At 48.9% G+C, this 17,206-nt stretch overlaps 1 protein-coding gene across 13 annotated transcripts in view; it reads right to left on the reverse strand.

Moving 5' to 3' along the window:
- Cacna1d (calcium voltage-gated channel subunit alpha1 D) overlaps positions 1 to 17,206 on the reverse strand; it is a 322,551-nt gene that overhangs the window by 3,926 nt on the left and 301,419 nt on the right. For 12 of the 13 annotated variants that reach the window (XM_085828488.1, XM_085828485.1, XM_021182194.2 and 9 more), the window contains 6 exons: positions 7,487 to 7,600; positions 6,413 to 6,777; positions 5,692 to 5,718; positions 4,289 to 4,438; positions 2,548 to 2,711; positions 553 to 674 (listed from right to left, as the gene is read on the reverse strand). In XM_085828488.1, coding sequence (XP_085684614.1) covers positions 553 to 674; positions 2,548 to 2,711; positions 4,289 to 4,438; positions 5,692 to 5,718; positions 6,413 to 6,777; positions 7,487 to 7,600 — 942 coding nt within the window. The remainder of the gene's footprint in view (positions 1 to 552; positions 675 to 2,547; positions 2,712 to 4,288; positions 4,439 to 5,691; positions 5,719 to 6,412; positions 6,778 to 7,486; positions 7,601 to 17,206) is intronic. The other variant, XM_021182195.3, reaches the window with a different exon arrangement.

Below are 17,206 nucleotides of genomic sequence, written 5' to 3' on the forward strand. Positions count from 1 at the left end.
TAAGCCAGCCTCAATGAAATGTTTTGCTTTCTAAGAGTATAGTTGTCATGGTCATGGTGTCTCATCACAGCAACGAAATCCTAAGACAATATGTATGTATTCATACATATCTACACACACATATATATGTAATGAATGCGTACCTCTATCCTTAAGCCCTGGTGAACAGGCTCAGTTGCCTTTCATGTGGGCATGTGGGCCCCCTTAGCCCACTCTCATGGACAGAGGGTTCATGCACAAGAAGCTGCCCAAGTGGCTTGATGGTAGAACCACCTCTCTGAAGGAATAATTAGTAGCAGCCATCACTGGGACTCTTACGAGTGTCTGTAATTGCCTTAACTCAGACTGTACCAGTGTCCTCTGACAGGAAGAATGGATCCAAGGATGCCCGGTCCACCCTTTGCTGCATGTGCAACTCCAGCAGAATGGGCCCTGGGGGATCTACCAGGAAGGGCTGCTCAAGGATAAGCAGATTAGAAGGGGCAGGCTCTTTGCTTCCTCCATGTGTATCCCAGGGGAGAGTGCATCCCAGGTGGGGCCAGAGCAGCTCACCTGCTGCTGCATCAGGTGCAGGGGCAGGGCAGCGCGGTGAGGCAGGGCAGGCGATGGAAGGACGTCATCTTGGCTGCTTTGCCTGCGTAGACACTCAAAGTTGAAGGAGGACCTCCGATGGGCTGCGGAGCAAAAGCACAGGATGCTGTGGTGATATAAATTCTGTCTGGACAATGTGTCCTGAGAGTCAAGACTACTTTCTGAGGCCTTCAGCAAGGAGGCCAGGAAGAAGCAGGTCACATGCTTCATCCAAGAGAAACAATTACATAATGCCCCAACTAGGGATGGGAAGACTAAAAGGAACAAGCCAGCTGTGGGATGTTTTGATAAGGGAGCAATGAATCACTTCAAATGTTTGCTCTCAGGCAGCCCAGTGGAATCTGTGCTGAGTTACAAGCCCCGGGATGTATTGCAGAGATCCATTCTAGAATCGTAGACATGCCATGCTATCCTATCTCTGCCCTACAAACACTCTGCATCTTTCTGAGGTCCCCATATTTAAGCCTCTGTTTTCAAAATGAGGGATTCTGTCAATCAGCTTAACCAGGGAAAATAACCAAATTCTTTGCTTGGAAAGAATCCACCTTCCCTAGCCTAGATGTGAGTGTATCTAAGTACTTGCTGTGTGCTGACAACAGTTGCAGATAGAGGCTCACTGATGGTCCACAGCTTTTGGGTTTATAGTGTACCAGGCTTAGTGTTCTGGGATCCTTTGGCAAAGACAGCTGAGTCCTAGAAGCTTGTCCACCCTGTCATGGGCCTCGGGGAGACTCCCTCCCCACACCCCACCTGTGCTTTACATTAATCCAACTGTACTTTCTGTGCTGCTAGGCTTCTGCAAGCCCTCAGTTAATGGATTCTCAAGGACTGGACCAAAGAGGCCTCCCAGACACCTTGGACTTCACAAAAAGCCAGGTTCACAATGAAGAACAGGCCAAGCCTGGTCATTGGCTGGCCAGCAATGGCCAGTGGAGCGGAAACAGAGTCAGTCCTGAGGGGTATGCCAGGGCCTCCCAGGTGAGCTGGTACTAGTTATAGAGAGGACCACTCCTTGCCTACTAACCAGTGCAATCACAGAAAACGGCCCTCTTGGTCGGCACAACCTCTAGACCCTAAGACCTAGGCAGGCCAGCTGTTCGGGACAGGAAGGAAAACAACCTCTCCCACCCATTCAGGACCTACTGCTAAAATAAGCCCCGGGTCCCCTCATCCACTAAGCTTTGCACTACAGCCTCTGTAAGACAAAGCTCTTTCACCTATCTGCCCTTACCTACTCCCGATGGCTAAGAATACAGGCCAGTTTAGCCATGTTCCCCCTCCCCCAGGTCTGCAAACTGGACTGCCCTGGGACCAGGGCACTCAAGTGTCCCCTTGGCTATGTAGGTGTGGGATAAGTGAAGACACAGACCTGGAAGAGGGGTGGCAGGAACCAGAGGGCCAAGACCCCTGCTGGGCCTCACTTACACCTGGTTCATTTGGTATCTATGGGTTAAGGCAAGGCTTCATTTAGCAGCATGTGTTTGGGGCTAATTAAATATTAAGCACTCAAATGGATTTGACTAGACTCCCAGCAGGCCGTGGCAGCTGGGGTGGGGCATGGCCACCCATGTTCTTTCCTGTGTGCTCAGTCAGGCTCAGGAGCTCCTGTGTCTCGGCTGTTCTTGGTTACTGAACAGAATCCTCAATTTAGCTTCTTTCCTCCAAAACACAAGAAATGGATATTCTTTACCATCATCAAACACCCATACTTGGCAAAGTTCAAATGCCCTTCTAGGGGTTGGCAGAGGCTTGGGGATGACCCTACAGGTACAGGAGAAAGGGGAGCCCCCATTTTGCTTTGGGCCAGGAAAGCACTGTCTATGCAGGTACTGGCTGGTCTTAGGAGTTACCAGCACTTCCCTGGTAACACACATCAATTATTAATCCAGGGTTAGGATGGGGACAGGCACGGTGCCCTCTGGGAAGCTCCACCCTAAACAAGAAAGCTGGCCTCACATGGTGGGGTAGGAGGTAGAAGGCGTCTCCTCGGAGATCTCCGTGAATCATAGCCAGTGGGAGAGTCATCATCTTCTAAGAAGCCTTGGGGGTGGTGGTAGCCTCGGGGCCTCTCAAAGTCCATGGAGCTGCCTGGGTACCTGTTGTAGTAGCTGTAGTTTTGCCTGGCAGTTAGTGAGAGAAAACATGAAAAGGCACATGTGAGGGTCTGGGCAAGAAGACTTGACCTAACTCCTACAAGCCCTGTCTTATGAGTGGTGGAAACTTCCAGGTAGAAAACAAGGACCATCTCCGGAGATTGGAGCTGGAGGCTTGGGATAAGACACATGGCAGTCATTTTCATGCCCGGGACACCCTCAGGCCCGAAGCGAATGGTGATCACACAAAGCTTATCAACTGGCTACCCTTTACTCATCTCCTGGAGACCCCTGTCCCAAGGATCTGCCCTCTCCAAGTACCCGGCAGGACATGGAGCTTAGAGCATGCCATCAGTGTGCAGGCTCAGTACAATGTAAAAAATGGGAGAGAGTGGTGGGCTCCATGGTTGGGTTCTTGTTTGAAGGGCATGATTCAGTTCCAAACAGGAGAGATGTGAAGGCTGGCCTGCTGCTGCTGTTAAAGTAGACTGAGACCAGCAGGGGTGGCCAGGACACCTGAGAGGGAGACCTGGGATGACAAGCCCCAGAGGTGGGGTGTACATAGGTCCATGTGGCTCCAAATAAGTGAATGTGGAAATTGGGCGTTGGTGGGAGGTGGTGGAAAAGGGCCTGTCAGAGCACAGGTAAAGGTGAGGCTGTGTCTCAGGAGCCAGGCAAGGCTTCCCCATAGCACCATTTCAACCTGGTGACCCCAGCCTGATGAAAAAAGTGAGTCACGGGTCAGGAAGGATTGGGGTAGGCAATTTTGTCCTCCAGTACTGGCTGCAATGTGTTTTATTTTTTAAAAAAGATTTATTTATTTATATTTTATTATGAGTGTTTTGTGAGCATATATGTGTGTGCTCTATGCATGCAGTGCCCGTTGAGACCAGAAGAGGGCATCAGATCTCCCTGGAACTGGAGTTAAGTGATAGTTGTTAGCACCACGTGCCACCTGGGTGCTACAAACAGAACCCGGGTCCTCTGGAAGCACGGCAAATCCTCTTCACCCCTGAACCATATCTCCAGTCCTGTACAATGCCTATTTGAGCCAGCAGCATTCTTTCTGCAGGACAGAAGTTGGGGGAGGCACCTCTGCTCGAGTGAAGCTGTTCTTACCTCTTGTCCCCCTACCTTCAGGAGGCCCTTTCATGTCAGCATGCTATGCAAATATAGCCGAGGCTGGTGTTCCTAAGTCAGTTAATAAGAACTCATCTCTCAGGCCAGGTGTAGTGGAGCACACCTTTAACCCCAGCACTTGGGAGATGGAGGCACACAGATCTCTGTGAGTTCTAGGCCAGCATGGTCTACAGAGTGAGTTCCAGGATATCCAGTGCTATGTAGAGAGGTCCTGCCTTGAAATACCCACCCCCTAAAACAATCTAACATCTGAGATGGCAGGGTCTGACACCGTGGAAGTCTCCAGTTCCCAGGGCCAGAGCCTTTCTGAGGGCCCCAGGGGCCCAGGGTGAAATAAGGCAAGCTTGAACTCCTGCCCTGATGTGTCAGAGGAATCCTGAGTGTGTGTGACTCTCTGAGCCCTGAACAGGAGCAGAGTAGAGGACAACTGGTCTTCTGAGCCCCGCCCGGGCTGAGCCCCTCACCTGCTCCAGGTGGGAGAGCTGTCATCCTCACAGCACTCCTCGCTACTGAAATACTCCTGTTCCCCCAAGCAGCGGGGGTCTCGGAAGTAGCCGTGTATCTCAGGGTCTTCACGGCAAATGGTTGGAAATTGCTCATCTCCTGACTCGGACCTGCAGTTGGGAAAGAGAGCTGAGAGCTTGAGGAGGTGGCAGCTAGATCCTTCAGCCATGCCTCCGCAACAGCCCGTGTCCTCCCTCAGAGTGCCCGCGTCTTCCTACACATCCCTGCCCCAGGGCCATAAGACTACTCAGGCCCTGGCCGAAGTGCCCTGTGCCTGTGCCTCTGTGTGCCTGCCTCTCCCCCTCTCTCCCTCTCCCTCTCCCTCTCCCTCTCCCTCTCCCTCTCCCTCTCCCTCTCCCTCTCCCTCCCTACCCCCCTGTGTCCGTGCGTATGTGTGTGTGTGCGCGCTCGCGCGCATGCCTGTGTCCGTGCGTATGTGTGCTTGTGGTCTCAGTACCTTGCACAGTGCCGGGGCCAAAACACTGTGCCTAGAGACCTTGAGACATAGACACAGTGTAATGTGAATAACAGAGCAAGGCAGACCTAAAAGTCCTCCACTCTGGAGTCAGGCGTCCCAGGAAAAGTCCCTAGGTTCCCAGCTGTCTCACTTCCCACTCCCAGACCCCAGCTCCAGCCAATGTGACTTCAGAACCTGGGACAGAGATCTCAGTCCTGCCCTATCAAATCCAGGCCGCTGAAGAAGTTCTGGCTTTTGTGCCACCAGAGAGGTGTTCCTGGAAATGTCTTCCTGAGGTTTCCACAGGCTTCCCTGCCCTATGTCGAACCACTATTTCCATGAAATGCCCTGCCTTCTGGCCTCAAGCCCCAGGAGCCCCAGAGGGCTCAGTGACATCAACTAAGAGCAACTCATTTGCTCACTCCTCAGACCAAGAACCTCCTGGTCTTACTTGAAGCAATGATCCTGAAGCCCTTTCCTCTCTTGCCCCCAGGAAAGTGACCATTCCACCCATAAAGAAGTCTAGTTAACACATGTACATGAGATTATCCCATCACACATGCGCACACGCACGCGCGCACGCACGCACACACGCACACAAGTTAACCAGAGGGATCTGGGGCCTGGTTTTCAGGATGTCTGGCCTCTGCTTCTCCTAAGTCCACATGAGAATCTGGACCCCTAAAGCAGCTTAGGCCTACCCAGCTATACAGGGGCAGGGAAAGTGGACAGACTGGTGGGCACAATTTGTCCTTTGTGAGAAATAAGTGGGAACTGCCCATTCATGAATGCAAAGCTCTGGCATTTTGAGAACAAATGCTTTGATGACTTGGCACTGAGCAAATGTAGTGGGTAACAACAGGACAGCACAGTTTTCAAACAAAGACAGAAGCGACAAGCACCTACCTAATGTAAGTCTCGTAATAGCGGGTTCTATCCAGGGAAGGCATACCATGGGAAGGAGGGAGAAGAAGGGTTAAACATTCCCAAAAGCATTAGACACACAGATACCAGCCTGTCTTCTGGAGCAGGGGCAGGCAAACCAGAGTTTGCTGGCCAGCTATGGCCTACTATCTGTTTTCGTGTGGCCCACGATCTAGGAAGCGATTTTCCATTTATAAAGGGCAGAAAACAAAGTAAAAAGCAGCAAAACCCTTTTGCCCTTTCTAGTCCTACAAAGTCCAAATTCCAGTGCTACATGCACAGCTCTATGGGAACCCAACTGCTTCGCTTAAGAATGTCCCCTGGCTGTGTTCACCCTGCCATGGCAAAGCTGGGGAGTTTTGCAAGAGAGACTGAATGGTCCCCAAAACTAAAATACTGGCCCTTTACAGAAGACATTCACCAACCCCTGTCCCAAGCATGTTACCATAACCGAGGGAGGTGGATTTTGTGGCTGCTGTTGTTTTAAGAGAACACCCCACGCAGAAGGTGGGTAGTGAGTGACCCCTTATGTGGTAGGTCCCTCACACAGGCTACATACAGAGAGGCCAAGAGGCAAGTGGCTCTCAAGTTCAAATACAAATGTCTCTAGGGAGTTACCATGGGCCAGAGCACAGGGCAGAAGACTGGCCCTGCAGAGCGGGTGTGACAAGGGCAGACACCGGCATCACCCTTTCAAGGTTACCTTTTAATACTGGACCTTCTTTGAAGCTCTCGATCGTGCTTGCAGGTGTAATGCCCATTTTCAGACACATGCTCAAGATTCCCAATGCTGGGCCGCTTTCCGTGGGCAGCTTTGGACATATTGGCATTATTGAGATTGGCATTTGTTGAGGTGGGAGCTTGCTTCCCTATGGAATTATGGTTATGATGGTTATGACACACCGAATTTCCTGCTGGAGGAAACAGCGGTTTCTCAGTATCACTTGCAGGTGGCATTGAAGGCCTTTGGACATGCAGGGGACGGTGGGTGGTATTGGTCTGCTGAAGGGAATCTCTCCTATCACTATTAACATGATTGACATGGTTTCCAAGCAGGGCACCATTTCTCTGCAAAATAATGGGAGACAACACCAGGTAATTTAACAAGTATTTGATGCAGGCTTAGCTACGTTAGGTCATTTTTTTTTTCTCTACATGAAACACAAACTCTAGGGCACGCTCCAGAGGATCCCTGAGAGACAACCTGAGCCTCTCTTTCAGTGGTCAGGTGAACAGACTCGTGTGGCAGTGGGCCCACCTGAAATGAGGAAGGTTACCAAGTCCTGAGCTGGGGCGCAAGCTCTCTGCTGCCCCCTTGGGTATGTTCTTCCAGGCGCTCCAAGATGAGGTGACTTAAGCCCAGCTGGCTTGTTGGGTAGCCCCAAGGTAGGGTACTTGACATTTTCTCTGAGCTGGGAGGCTGAGGGCTGGCTGGCAGATCAAAGAACTGCTGGAGCAGAAGGAAGGCAGCGTGGACAGCTGCTAGAAAGACCCAGACTGTTCCTGTACTCTGTGGTCAGTGGGCTGTGGCTGAGCTGAGAAGCTGACAGCTGGGGACCGGGGAAAGCTCAGGAAAGGGGCTAGTCTGGCCCACAAGAGGTACTGGTGAACAGAGAGGACCCAGGGTGGAGTGGGGCAGGATGTGCAAGCCTCTCTAGCTCCTGTCACTGGTTTGTATTGTCCACACTCCTCTGCGGATCAGAACCACCCTAACCAAAGCCCCACCCGCCCCACTATCTCCATGTGGCCAGTGAGGAGCTAGGCGTGGAATAATTACTTTGAATACATCTTCTTCTTCTGGTTTGGATTCTTCTGGCTCGTCATCTTGCAAGTCACAGGATATAGCCCGTCTGATTTCTGGCCCAATGTCATGCAGGGTCCTTAATCCCGCCTACGTCAATGAAAATGGCAGAACAGGTTAGATATCGAGGAGGCCTGGTCCAGCCTGATGGAGCAGTAGGAGGGGAAGCTTTCTCCAAAGGCCAATCCAAGGAAGTACTGACTAACTGTAACTGTGTCCTAGGCTATTAGGGATGGGGTGTCAGTAGGTCCCAGTGGAGCTACGTTGGGCCGATTAAGGCCTGTGATCAAGTAACTTCCCCTAGAAATGCCCCACTTAACAGCATACGACCACCATACAACCTCGTGGCTATCAGCACTAGGAATGGTCACAGCTAACAGTGTATGCCCCTGACTAGCTCTTCAGGAAGGCTGCTTGCAGAGAAGCATATCCTGAGCCCCAAACAGGGCGAGGAATATCAGCTAGTTGTTCCTAAAAAGAACGAGGGGACAAGAACTGCCTGGCTGCATGGAGGATGAGCTGTCTTAGGAGCAGAGGAACGAGCAGCCATTGGGGCCGCTGACTCACTGGAAAGCATGGAACAGGTGGGTGACATCATACATTGCAGTCACCAGCACACTCAGGTCACAAGGAAACAGATCAACAGTCACACAGGCTGAGGCTGCTGTGCAGTGGAGCCACTCCAGCCCTTGGGGTGTCCTTGGCCTATATAGCCCATACACACTGAGGACCTGCTAGCAGAGGGGTCGGGATTCTGAAACCACACAGACTGATGAGGTCTTGCTAGCATCTACAGGCAGTACAAGACCCACAGGTGACAGCTCTCTGGACTTCCCCATAGACCCTCTCTGCTGGCCTTCCTTAGCCCAAGGGATCAGTTATGATGGGCCTGGGAAAGTCTGCATCATCCACAGCTCTGTTGGGGAAACCATGTGAACGGTCTGTAGACAGGGTAAAGGGGAGTCACGAGCTCTGAGAAAATTGAGTTTTTAGCTTTAATTTGAAGAAGGTCAAGATGCTGACTTCAGACTAACAGGGGTTTCATCCTTCTCCACAGTCGCTCTGGGGTCTTAGGTTCTACCTCCGGTATGCAGGCAGCAAATAGTAACCCCTACAAGCTAGCAGGGAGCCAAAGACACTGCCTGGACAAGCAGCTTGTGCTCCAACCTCAGGGCCATTTACAGAAGACAGCCGTGGAGGGCTGCGTCCCTGGGCAGAGAGCACTTTCCTGGCCTTTCTTCTCAGTGCCACGCAGAAGGTGAGTAGCTTTGGGAAGGACTGAGATAAAGAGCAGTGCTCATGCCTGAGACACTGTGGTGGGACAGATGCTTGGAAAAGGGAAAGGGAGGGAGCACGGGAAGAGGGGAGGGAAGGAGAGAGGAGGGGAGCAGAGTAGGGCTAAGCCAAGCTAGAACCCCTGGTGTCAAAATACTCAAAGCTGGTCATCTGCAAACATCGATGGTGACAAAGGTTAATTCAAAATGTAAGGTTGTCCAGAGACTTCTCAAGCGGCCCTTTATAACAACAGCCGCATCCGCAAGAACATCTGGTTCATTAGACGGTTCTGCAAAAAGGCTGGTTTGTCCCGAACTCTTCTGGGATTGGACACCAGCAGGTCCTTCTGTTTCATGAATTGTAGGGACAAAGGTCAAGCTAGGGAATCGAAGCTTTATGGGTCTTACCTAGGAATGTTAGGCAAAGGAACCTTAGTTCCTGGGAGAGGGGACAAACACACATTCCCAACTAAAAATGGTATGAAGCTTAAGCATGGTACCCCACACTTATTATGTAACCACAGAAGGTGGTAAAGATAGTCTTCTAGCATACATATCAATGTACAGGAAGGGAAAGAGGCATATCCCAGCATATCCCAGGGTCCCAAACAGTTCATGACGTGCCAAAACAAAGCTACTTCCTGCTGCCCTTCTAACCACAAATACACTCGTGTTTTTGGAAGTTCTCTCTCTCTCTCTCTCTCTCTCTCTCTCTCACACACACACACACACACATATACACACACACACACACACACACACACACACACTTATGTCCAGCACATTTTCTAGGTCTGCAACAGACCCACCTCTATTCCTCAGAAATACCATGAAGGCAGCTCCAGGGGTGTGTTGGTAGAAGGTCTTAGTTCAGCTGCGGGCATGTGGAGTACGGCCATACATACCCACTCATTCAGTTTCTAGAGTGCAATTCTCAAGACACAAAAAGATTGGTGAGAGTCCCTTGTCTGACTTTGCGAGAGAGGTCTATTACGTATTTGAGATTCAGATAAGACACAATGCTTGAAAGCTCTGCTTCTGTTTCCATAAAATAAACATGGGTTATATTCATTCTCTTTGACACTCCCAGGTACACTGTGCACATCAACGCAGATTCTCAAGACAGGGCCAGGAACATTTGCCAGTTTAAATAACAGTCTTGCTCTCATTTAACTGACTGGACTAGGTATCATTAAAAGAAATAGAAAACTATTTATTTGGATAATTTTTAACATCATCCTTTGTTGATGAGTTGACATTTCACTGAAATACACAGGTAACAGTTGCATAATGAAAACAGAAACTGTCTCCAGCACATCTTCAGAGTTACACGAGATTAGGATTTCGTTGACAGGAACGGGGGAGTAAACAGACAGGACAGAAGGTTTGTTTGCAACATAAATCATGGAGAGGGTTGACAGGTGGCTTGGGGTACCACTTCCCCAAACAAATAATGACAACATATTTATTAAAGAGACAGGAGGAGAGAAGGCAACACTCTTCCCAGATGTGAAAGCAGAGGGTTTTGAACTCATGATCCTAGTTCGCAAAGCGCACCTGGTAAGAGTGGGGCTGACTCGCTCTCTTGCGTGGGACCTGGGGGCAGGGGACCAGCACACAGGTTCCCAGCTAGAATTGAAATGAAGCATAAGCACAGCACCCTGAATTTATTACATATCACAAAACACGAGAATGAAAATTATTCTAGCACACATATCAAGCTAAAAGGTAGCTTAGGCTGTTCCAAAACCCCAGAGGCACAGAATCCAGTGTTCCAGAACACAGACAACTATCTTAAACCCTCAGAAAAATTACTTACAACACTAAAAAAAAAAGTATTTTTCTTGAAGAAAACATTACAGTCAGTAAAATTTTCTAGTCTTTCATATTTTATATATATATCTATCTCTATCAGCAAAAATATTGTTTTAATTTGAAATGTGGTCATTAGCACTTAATCCACACATAGCCATATAAAGTCATTCCATTAACATCACAGTAGAGTTATAGTTTTGAATAAACACAGAATTGCTATAAAATATAAACATTATTGACTTGTTTTAAGATGTCCAATCTTACAAAATATTAAACAGGATTAAGCCTAGTTTCTGGTTGACTTTAAAATGCTAGCTGTTATCATAAATATTTGTTTAAAAAAAGAAATGTTGGCATTTTGCCTGTAGACTGCTCCTTTAAGTTTTAGACACCATTTAATTGGAATTTTATAGATATTTACTCTACTTAATGATTAAGTCACCAAAAATATATTCTCTTTCAACATCTCTGAAGCAACAGCATAAAGTGACGCTCTGCTGTGGAACAGAAATGCCCATTTCCCTTCCTGGCTCACCCTCAGGGTGGGGTGCTGTCTGTCTGGATGCATTTGAAAAGCATTTGCTGCCTGCTTCCCCAGACTAGCTCCCTGTGTCAGGCCAGCCATCTGCCAACTCTCACTCCACAGCATGCATACACAAACACCCAGAGACCCACCCCAGACCTACGCTGTAGCAGTGGAGGACAGAGAGGCAAGTTTCCAGGCGGCCCTGGGAGAGACCCTCCATCTTCACGAAGTGGGTGCCAGGGCTTCAGACTCCTGCCAAAAAACGTTACCGTGGCACAGCCTGCTCTTCAACCCAGACACGCCTCATTTAACCAAAGCTGGCTCTATGCAGTCACCTCACTATTGACAAGTTCTGGTTAATTTTAGGGGGGAGGGGCAGGACTTGGCCCACACTCAATTACAAGAACAGTTTTAGACTAGCTGTTAGAAGATGGGAGATTAAATCCTGAAAGAATGAACAGGCTTGTCTCTGTGCCGTCCCCCGCCTCCTCTGTGCACATGGGCACACCCCTTATTCTACCACTGCCTTCCTCCAGGAGAAATGTCATGGTGTGGCCTTTGTTATCCATTGTGAACAGTTCTCGTGTTAGCTATAAAGGGTTAGAATCATGGCTATGACACTCCATTACTCATGTACAGAGAGCCCTCCTCTCCTTGACGAGTCATCAGACCATTAGTTACTGAGGGCCAGCGCTGGGCTGTACAAATCATATGAGCCGCCACATTCTGCAAGCTAAAGGGGATTATTTAATAGCGCTATCTAAGTAACCCATGACTGCAAAGGACCAGAGAGACCAGTTGCAGTTCCACATTATTTTGGTGGGGACTAAACCAGGGCCTCAGGTATGCTAAGCAAGGACCACTGGGCCACACTACCAACCCTTCCATCTTATTCCTCTCTGATTCCTGGTTTAACATCAGAATCAGAGGCGTTTTTGAACAGTTCCTAAAAATGCAGGCAGCATTATATAAAATTCAGACTCCAAAATTTTAGGCTCCTTTGGCAGTACCACATTCCTGTCATTTTGAGCCTACATACTGAGGAGGGATGAGCCAAGACGATATGCAATAGGTTACATTATATTCCAGAACTAGTTAAAACCTCAGCAAGAAGCCTTGCTCTTCCCAATCTGCAGGGAGAGGGTGGTAACCAAGTCTCAAGCACACATTCATTCAAGGTTATCCTTCTAACTTAGGCAAGCAATTATATCACCTCCACTGCGTGGACTTGACGAATGCTCCGGCATCACCACACACACCCTCACTCTCACCATTACATCACCCCCAAACATGATGAATGGTCCCTTATCGTTACACACACACCCTGGTTCTCACTTGTGCTATGCAGAGGTGGTAGGGATTCAAACACATTTCTAACACTCGCTAACTCTAACCGTTGCTCTTCCAGGTCACCACAGGCAGTGAAGTCTGATCACACCACCTGACCCTTGGCCTCAATTAGGAAGATGTATGGGCTGCACAGGCTGAGAGGGGCAGAAGCAGCCCACCAAGGAGTGCTCCAGCTACATGGGAGCCTCCTGGGCACAGATGGTCTCTATGAGGCTCCAACATCTTCTGCCTCTAAGGGGGACTTTGGGTCATCTCCCCAGAGTGATGTTTCAAGATGTGGTTCATGGACCTCAAGGCATCCTGGGACTCCTTCAGGGGTCCCTGGGGGGTCGTGTAAGAGTGGATGCCCTTGGCCTTGTATATTCTCACTCTCTGAGTGTGCAGCAAGGTTTCCAAGGCCGAATGACAGGGTTGTCACCACCCCTTGGCCTCTTTGTGCTTACATATTCTTGTGTTTATAAAATTAATCAGCTTTGAGTTATAAGACAGTAAATATTGATATACAAGGGCTCTTGATAAACTTTAAGACTAGGAAAGTCCCTAGGATTGAAATGTTTGAGAACTGCCAACCAATCTGTCCTCTACCCAGCAGCACAGCTGTGGTCTCCTGTTAGCACTCAGCTCTTCTGACCCTCCTACGTGTCTCCACCTCTGTCCACCATGTGGCTTCTCTGAGCTAGCCTTTGCCTCTTCCTCTCAAGTTCCAGTATGGTGGGCATGCTCTACCATGGCTTCTTGACCTCAACACTGCATCATGAGTGGTCCCAGAGTCAACTTCCTCAGGCCTAAGACCTAACCAAGGAGGGTAAGTTCACCCAGATATCCACTCACCTGGGAACCCAAGCTTTACTTACCAAGCCCTTTCCTATAGATAATGGAGCCGTGATATGATAGGCAATTGAGGGACACTGGGTGAATATTAGTAAAGAACATGTGACCATAAGAGTCTGCACTATGAGATTACTTGCCCTAACTTTGTCATTAAGGACTTTGGGACATAAAAATGACTCCTCCCAGTACAGACCAACCTCCCTCTTTCAGAAAGCCGGTCTGGTCATCCCATGGACTAATTCTGAATTGGGTCATACCATGACCTTCGATTCTGATAAGAATCTACTTCCCACCCTACTGTGGCTTCCCTGTGACAGATGGATGCTAGTCTCTGGTCACATTTGACCCAGGAGCTAAAAGTTTAGCACCACAGATTCAGATGCTGGGTACCAGGCTTGCTGTACCCATCTTTGAAGATTTTAAACGTGAAACCCAACTAGTTTCTTCCATCTTCCTCTCTGCCACATGCTTGCTCTTCTGCCAGGGCTCTGAGGAAAATGACAGGGGCTCTCGCAGTTTGACTGTGACCCAGATGTCAGGAAGCCTGGGCCCCGGTGTGTGAAAGCTGGGGGCAGTCCTCTCTGATGCTTGGCTGTCTTCCCTAAAGTAGCCTTGGCTGCTGACCAACCAACTCTGTTCCTTGGCCCAAGGGGCTGCAGGGATTCCTTAAACCAGGCTTGTGAGCAAGTTAACATTTCCCAACATCTATAGGTTTAGGTGATACATGGAGAAAGGCCTGTACAGCCCTACTCATTAGAACTACACGAGGATCTAGAAACAAAAGTGGTATCAAGGCCGGGGTAGGGGAGGTGGGGGCAGGGAAGCTTCTTGGCTAAGAGACAGTCCATTTATGTATTTATGTATTTATGTATTTATTTATTTATTTAAATCTATGTCTGTAAGGCTAACCATTCGCTCTCTCAGGGTGATGTATCAGTTCTCTGTAGATTCTGATACAGTGGCTTACCTAGGTACTGCCCATCATCTCAGAGGTAATCTCAGAGGCCTGCTGGGATAAGAGTTAGCCCAGTGATTGCTAAAACATGGAGAAACGGGGCGGAAGGGCAGGCTTCTGGCTGAGAGGTTTGGATGCTAGAGGCGACAGCTATGGGAACAGCATTAAGATCACACATGGGTGGGCTTTGCTCTCTCCCAAGGGGACAGGCCACCCAGGATGTAAGGCTTGGTTCCCACCCATTCCCACACCATCAACCATGGGGGCTTCAAGCCGTGAGAATAAATAAAACCCATTTGAGCTCCTTATCTCACTGTCACCTGTGCCAAAGCTGGGTTTGTCTCCATAACGAGCCCAGGAGGTCGGCCATTGTTTGGGAAAGTGAAGCCACGAGGCAGGGAAGCTCTGTGGTCAGGGCAAATGTCATAACTACAAGGTGTCACTAGAGAAAGCCCTTCTAGGCTTCCCTGGGAGAGGTCTAAGGGAACATCCTGCCCACTGGAGGTGGGGGTGTGCCCTACCACCTCAGCCTGGCCTTCAGGGTAGCTGCACCCCAAAGATGCTTGGAGGAGCACTTCTTTCTGCCAGAACAGGACCACACAGAGTCCTGGCTCCCTCTTCCTTGTCTTTCAACTCACCTCACCTCATTCTCTACTTCTACCAACTTACTCCATCCACTAATGTAACTAACACATACACACACATGCGTGCACACACACACACACACACACACACACACACACGCACACGCGCACACACGCGCACACACATACACATGCTCACACACGCTCACACAGTCATGCACATGCATACACATGCACACACACCCTGCTACGATCTCCAAGCCAACAAAAGGAGATCAATGAATTGGAAGCCCTTCTTCTTCCTCTCCTTTTCCTTTTCCTCCTCTTCTTTTTTTAGAGTTTTTTTCCCCCATAACCATTGATCTTTGAACACTGACTCTCCTTTCTTGGCCATTTTGGGCATCTCAGACTAATATCAGAGGTACAGACTTGACCCCCCTCTGGGAAGGAGTTTAGAATTTGATAGCAAAGCCCTCATCAACCAACATTTTGGTCAAAAATCTACTATTGTTACTACTTGAAAATGCGATCTGACAGGTGACCTGTTTGCATCTTTATGCATCGCCTAGGATCTTAAAAATAGGGAGAATTCTCAATGGATAACTACAGTACAGAACAGAAAAGAGATCAAACCAAACCAAGAATTTCTTGAAGTTCTGGTAGTAAACAGGCATATGATATTATTATTGTTGTAGTCTTAATAATAAGCAAATATACGTTCAAGGAGCTCTACAATCACTTAGCTATCCTCACAACAGCCCTGTGAGGTAGGTCGACATTATTACCCCCATTTTACAGTTGGGGAAACTGAGGCACAGAGAGGTTAAGTGTCTTGCCCAAGGTCACGCAGCAAGTGAATGCTGGAGCTGGGACTAGAACCCAGGTTCCCTGACTCCCAGTGTCCTTGAAACTAGACCATACTGCTTCCAAAGAGGCGTCCCAGACTGGCTCTGAGTGCGAGCTAAAGACGAACAATGTTAGATGAGGTTTGGGTGTGGTGGCATTTCCCGAAGACACGGTAAGATGGAACCTGAGCTGTTGCCTGGTTGGTTTTGGCATGCAGGTGTGTGTGTTAGTTTCAATGGGTGTCTGAGTTTCCTGGCCTTCCACTTATTAGTGCATTCTGGACTGGGTCACTGCAGCAAGCAGGGCCGGGTGGTCAGGAGGCCGTGACGTGCTGGCACAGAAAAGGAACTCTGTCTGCTCAGTTCCAACCAGCCTGCCAGTCTTTGGGAGTTCGGGCAAACTAGGGATGCAGGACTTTGGGGCGGAGTCAGTTGCCTGCCTTACGCAGGTCTGCTTAATCATGTATATCTATATATCTATATATATATATACATACACATATATATGTATATATATAAAACATTTTATTTATTAATTATTTTTTACTGGCCATTGTCAGCAAGTTGTGTTCATTTCATTTCTCATGGGGCATCTGCCCCTTTGTGCGCTCACGCGCTCTCGCTCTCTCACACTCTCTCTCTCTCCCCCCCACCCCCTTTCACTGAGTCTCTGCTTGGAAGACCATAATTCATAGGTTCCCTTTCATGAAAAGGAGCCGCCATGAGCAGTGTCCGCCACAGGCAGCCATGGCTCCACAGATGAGCCACAGCCCGGCTTCTGCCTTCCTTCCGGAGGAGTGCCTTGCTCGGAAGGGGTCTCCCCAGGGCTGTGGTGCCTGCATTTCTCCTGAAATGCTGCTGTGTCAGCAGAAATAAGCCCGAGTGGGAGTTTGCCCTTTCAAGGCCTTAGCCACAAGCGCCTTCGGACTAAGCAGCTTGGTGTGGTAGCTCAGGCAGAGAGCTCTAAAGCATCCGTTCAAGCATCTGAAACAAACGAATCAGCCAGTGAAATGTCATCTGTTAACATCTGTTCTCCTCTCACAGTAAAAAGGAAAACCTGTGTGTGTGTGTGTTGTGTGTATGTGTGTGTGTGTATGTTTGTGTGTGTGTGTATGTGTATGTATGTGTGTGTCTGTGTGTGTGTGTTTGTGTATGTGTGTGTGTATGTGTGTATGTGTGTGTGTGTATGTGTGTGTATGTGTGTGTGTATGTTTGTGTGTGTGTGTGTATGTGTATGTGTGTGTATGTGTGTGTGTATGTGTGTGTATGTTTGTGTGTGTCCATGTATGTGTGTGTGTATGTGTGTGTGTTTGTCTGTGTGTGTGTATGTGTGTGTATGTTTGTGTGTGTATGTGTGTGTGTGTGTGTACATATATATAAATTTTAAGAGCAGTGCTATGGCTTTGGGTGGACCATTACTTCTAAAAAAGAGAAAGGAACCCTGTTGCCTTCCAGATTAAGGTGACATACTTAACAGGACTAGCCATGGGTCAGATCTCTGGGAGGCTGCCTCCCT

The sequence above is a fragment of the Mus caroli genome, unplaced genomic scaffold (assembly GCF_978045245.1).
Source record: "Mus caroli unplaced genomic scaffold, Mus_caroli_1 scaffold_12, whole genome shotgun sequence".
In the NCBI taxonomy this organism is placed as follows: Eukaryota; Metazoa; Chordata; class Mammalia; order Rodentia; family Muridae; genus Mus; species Mus caroli.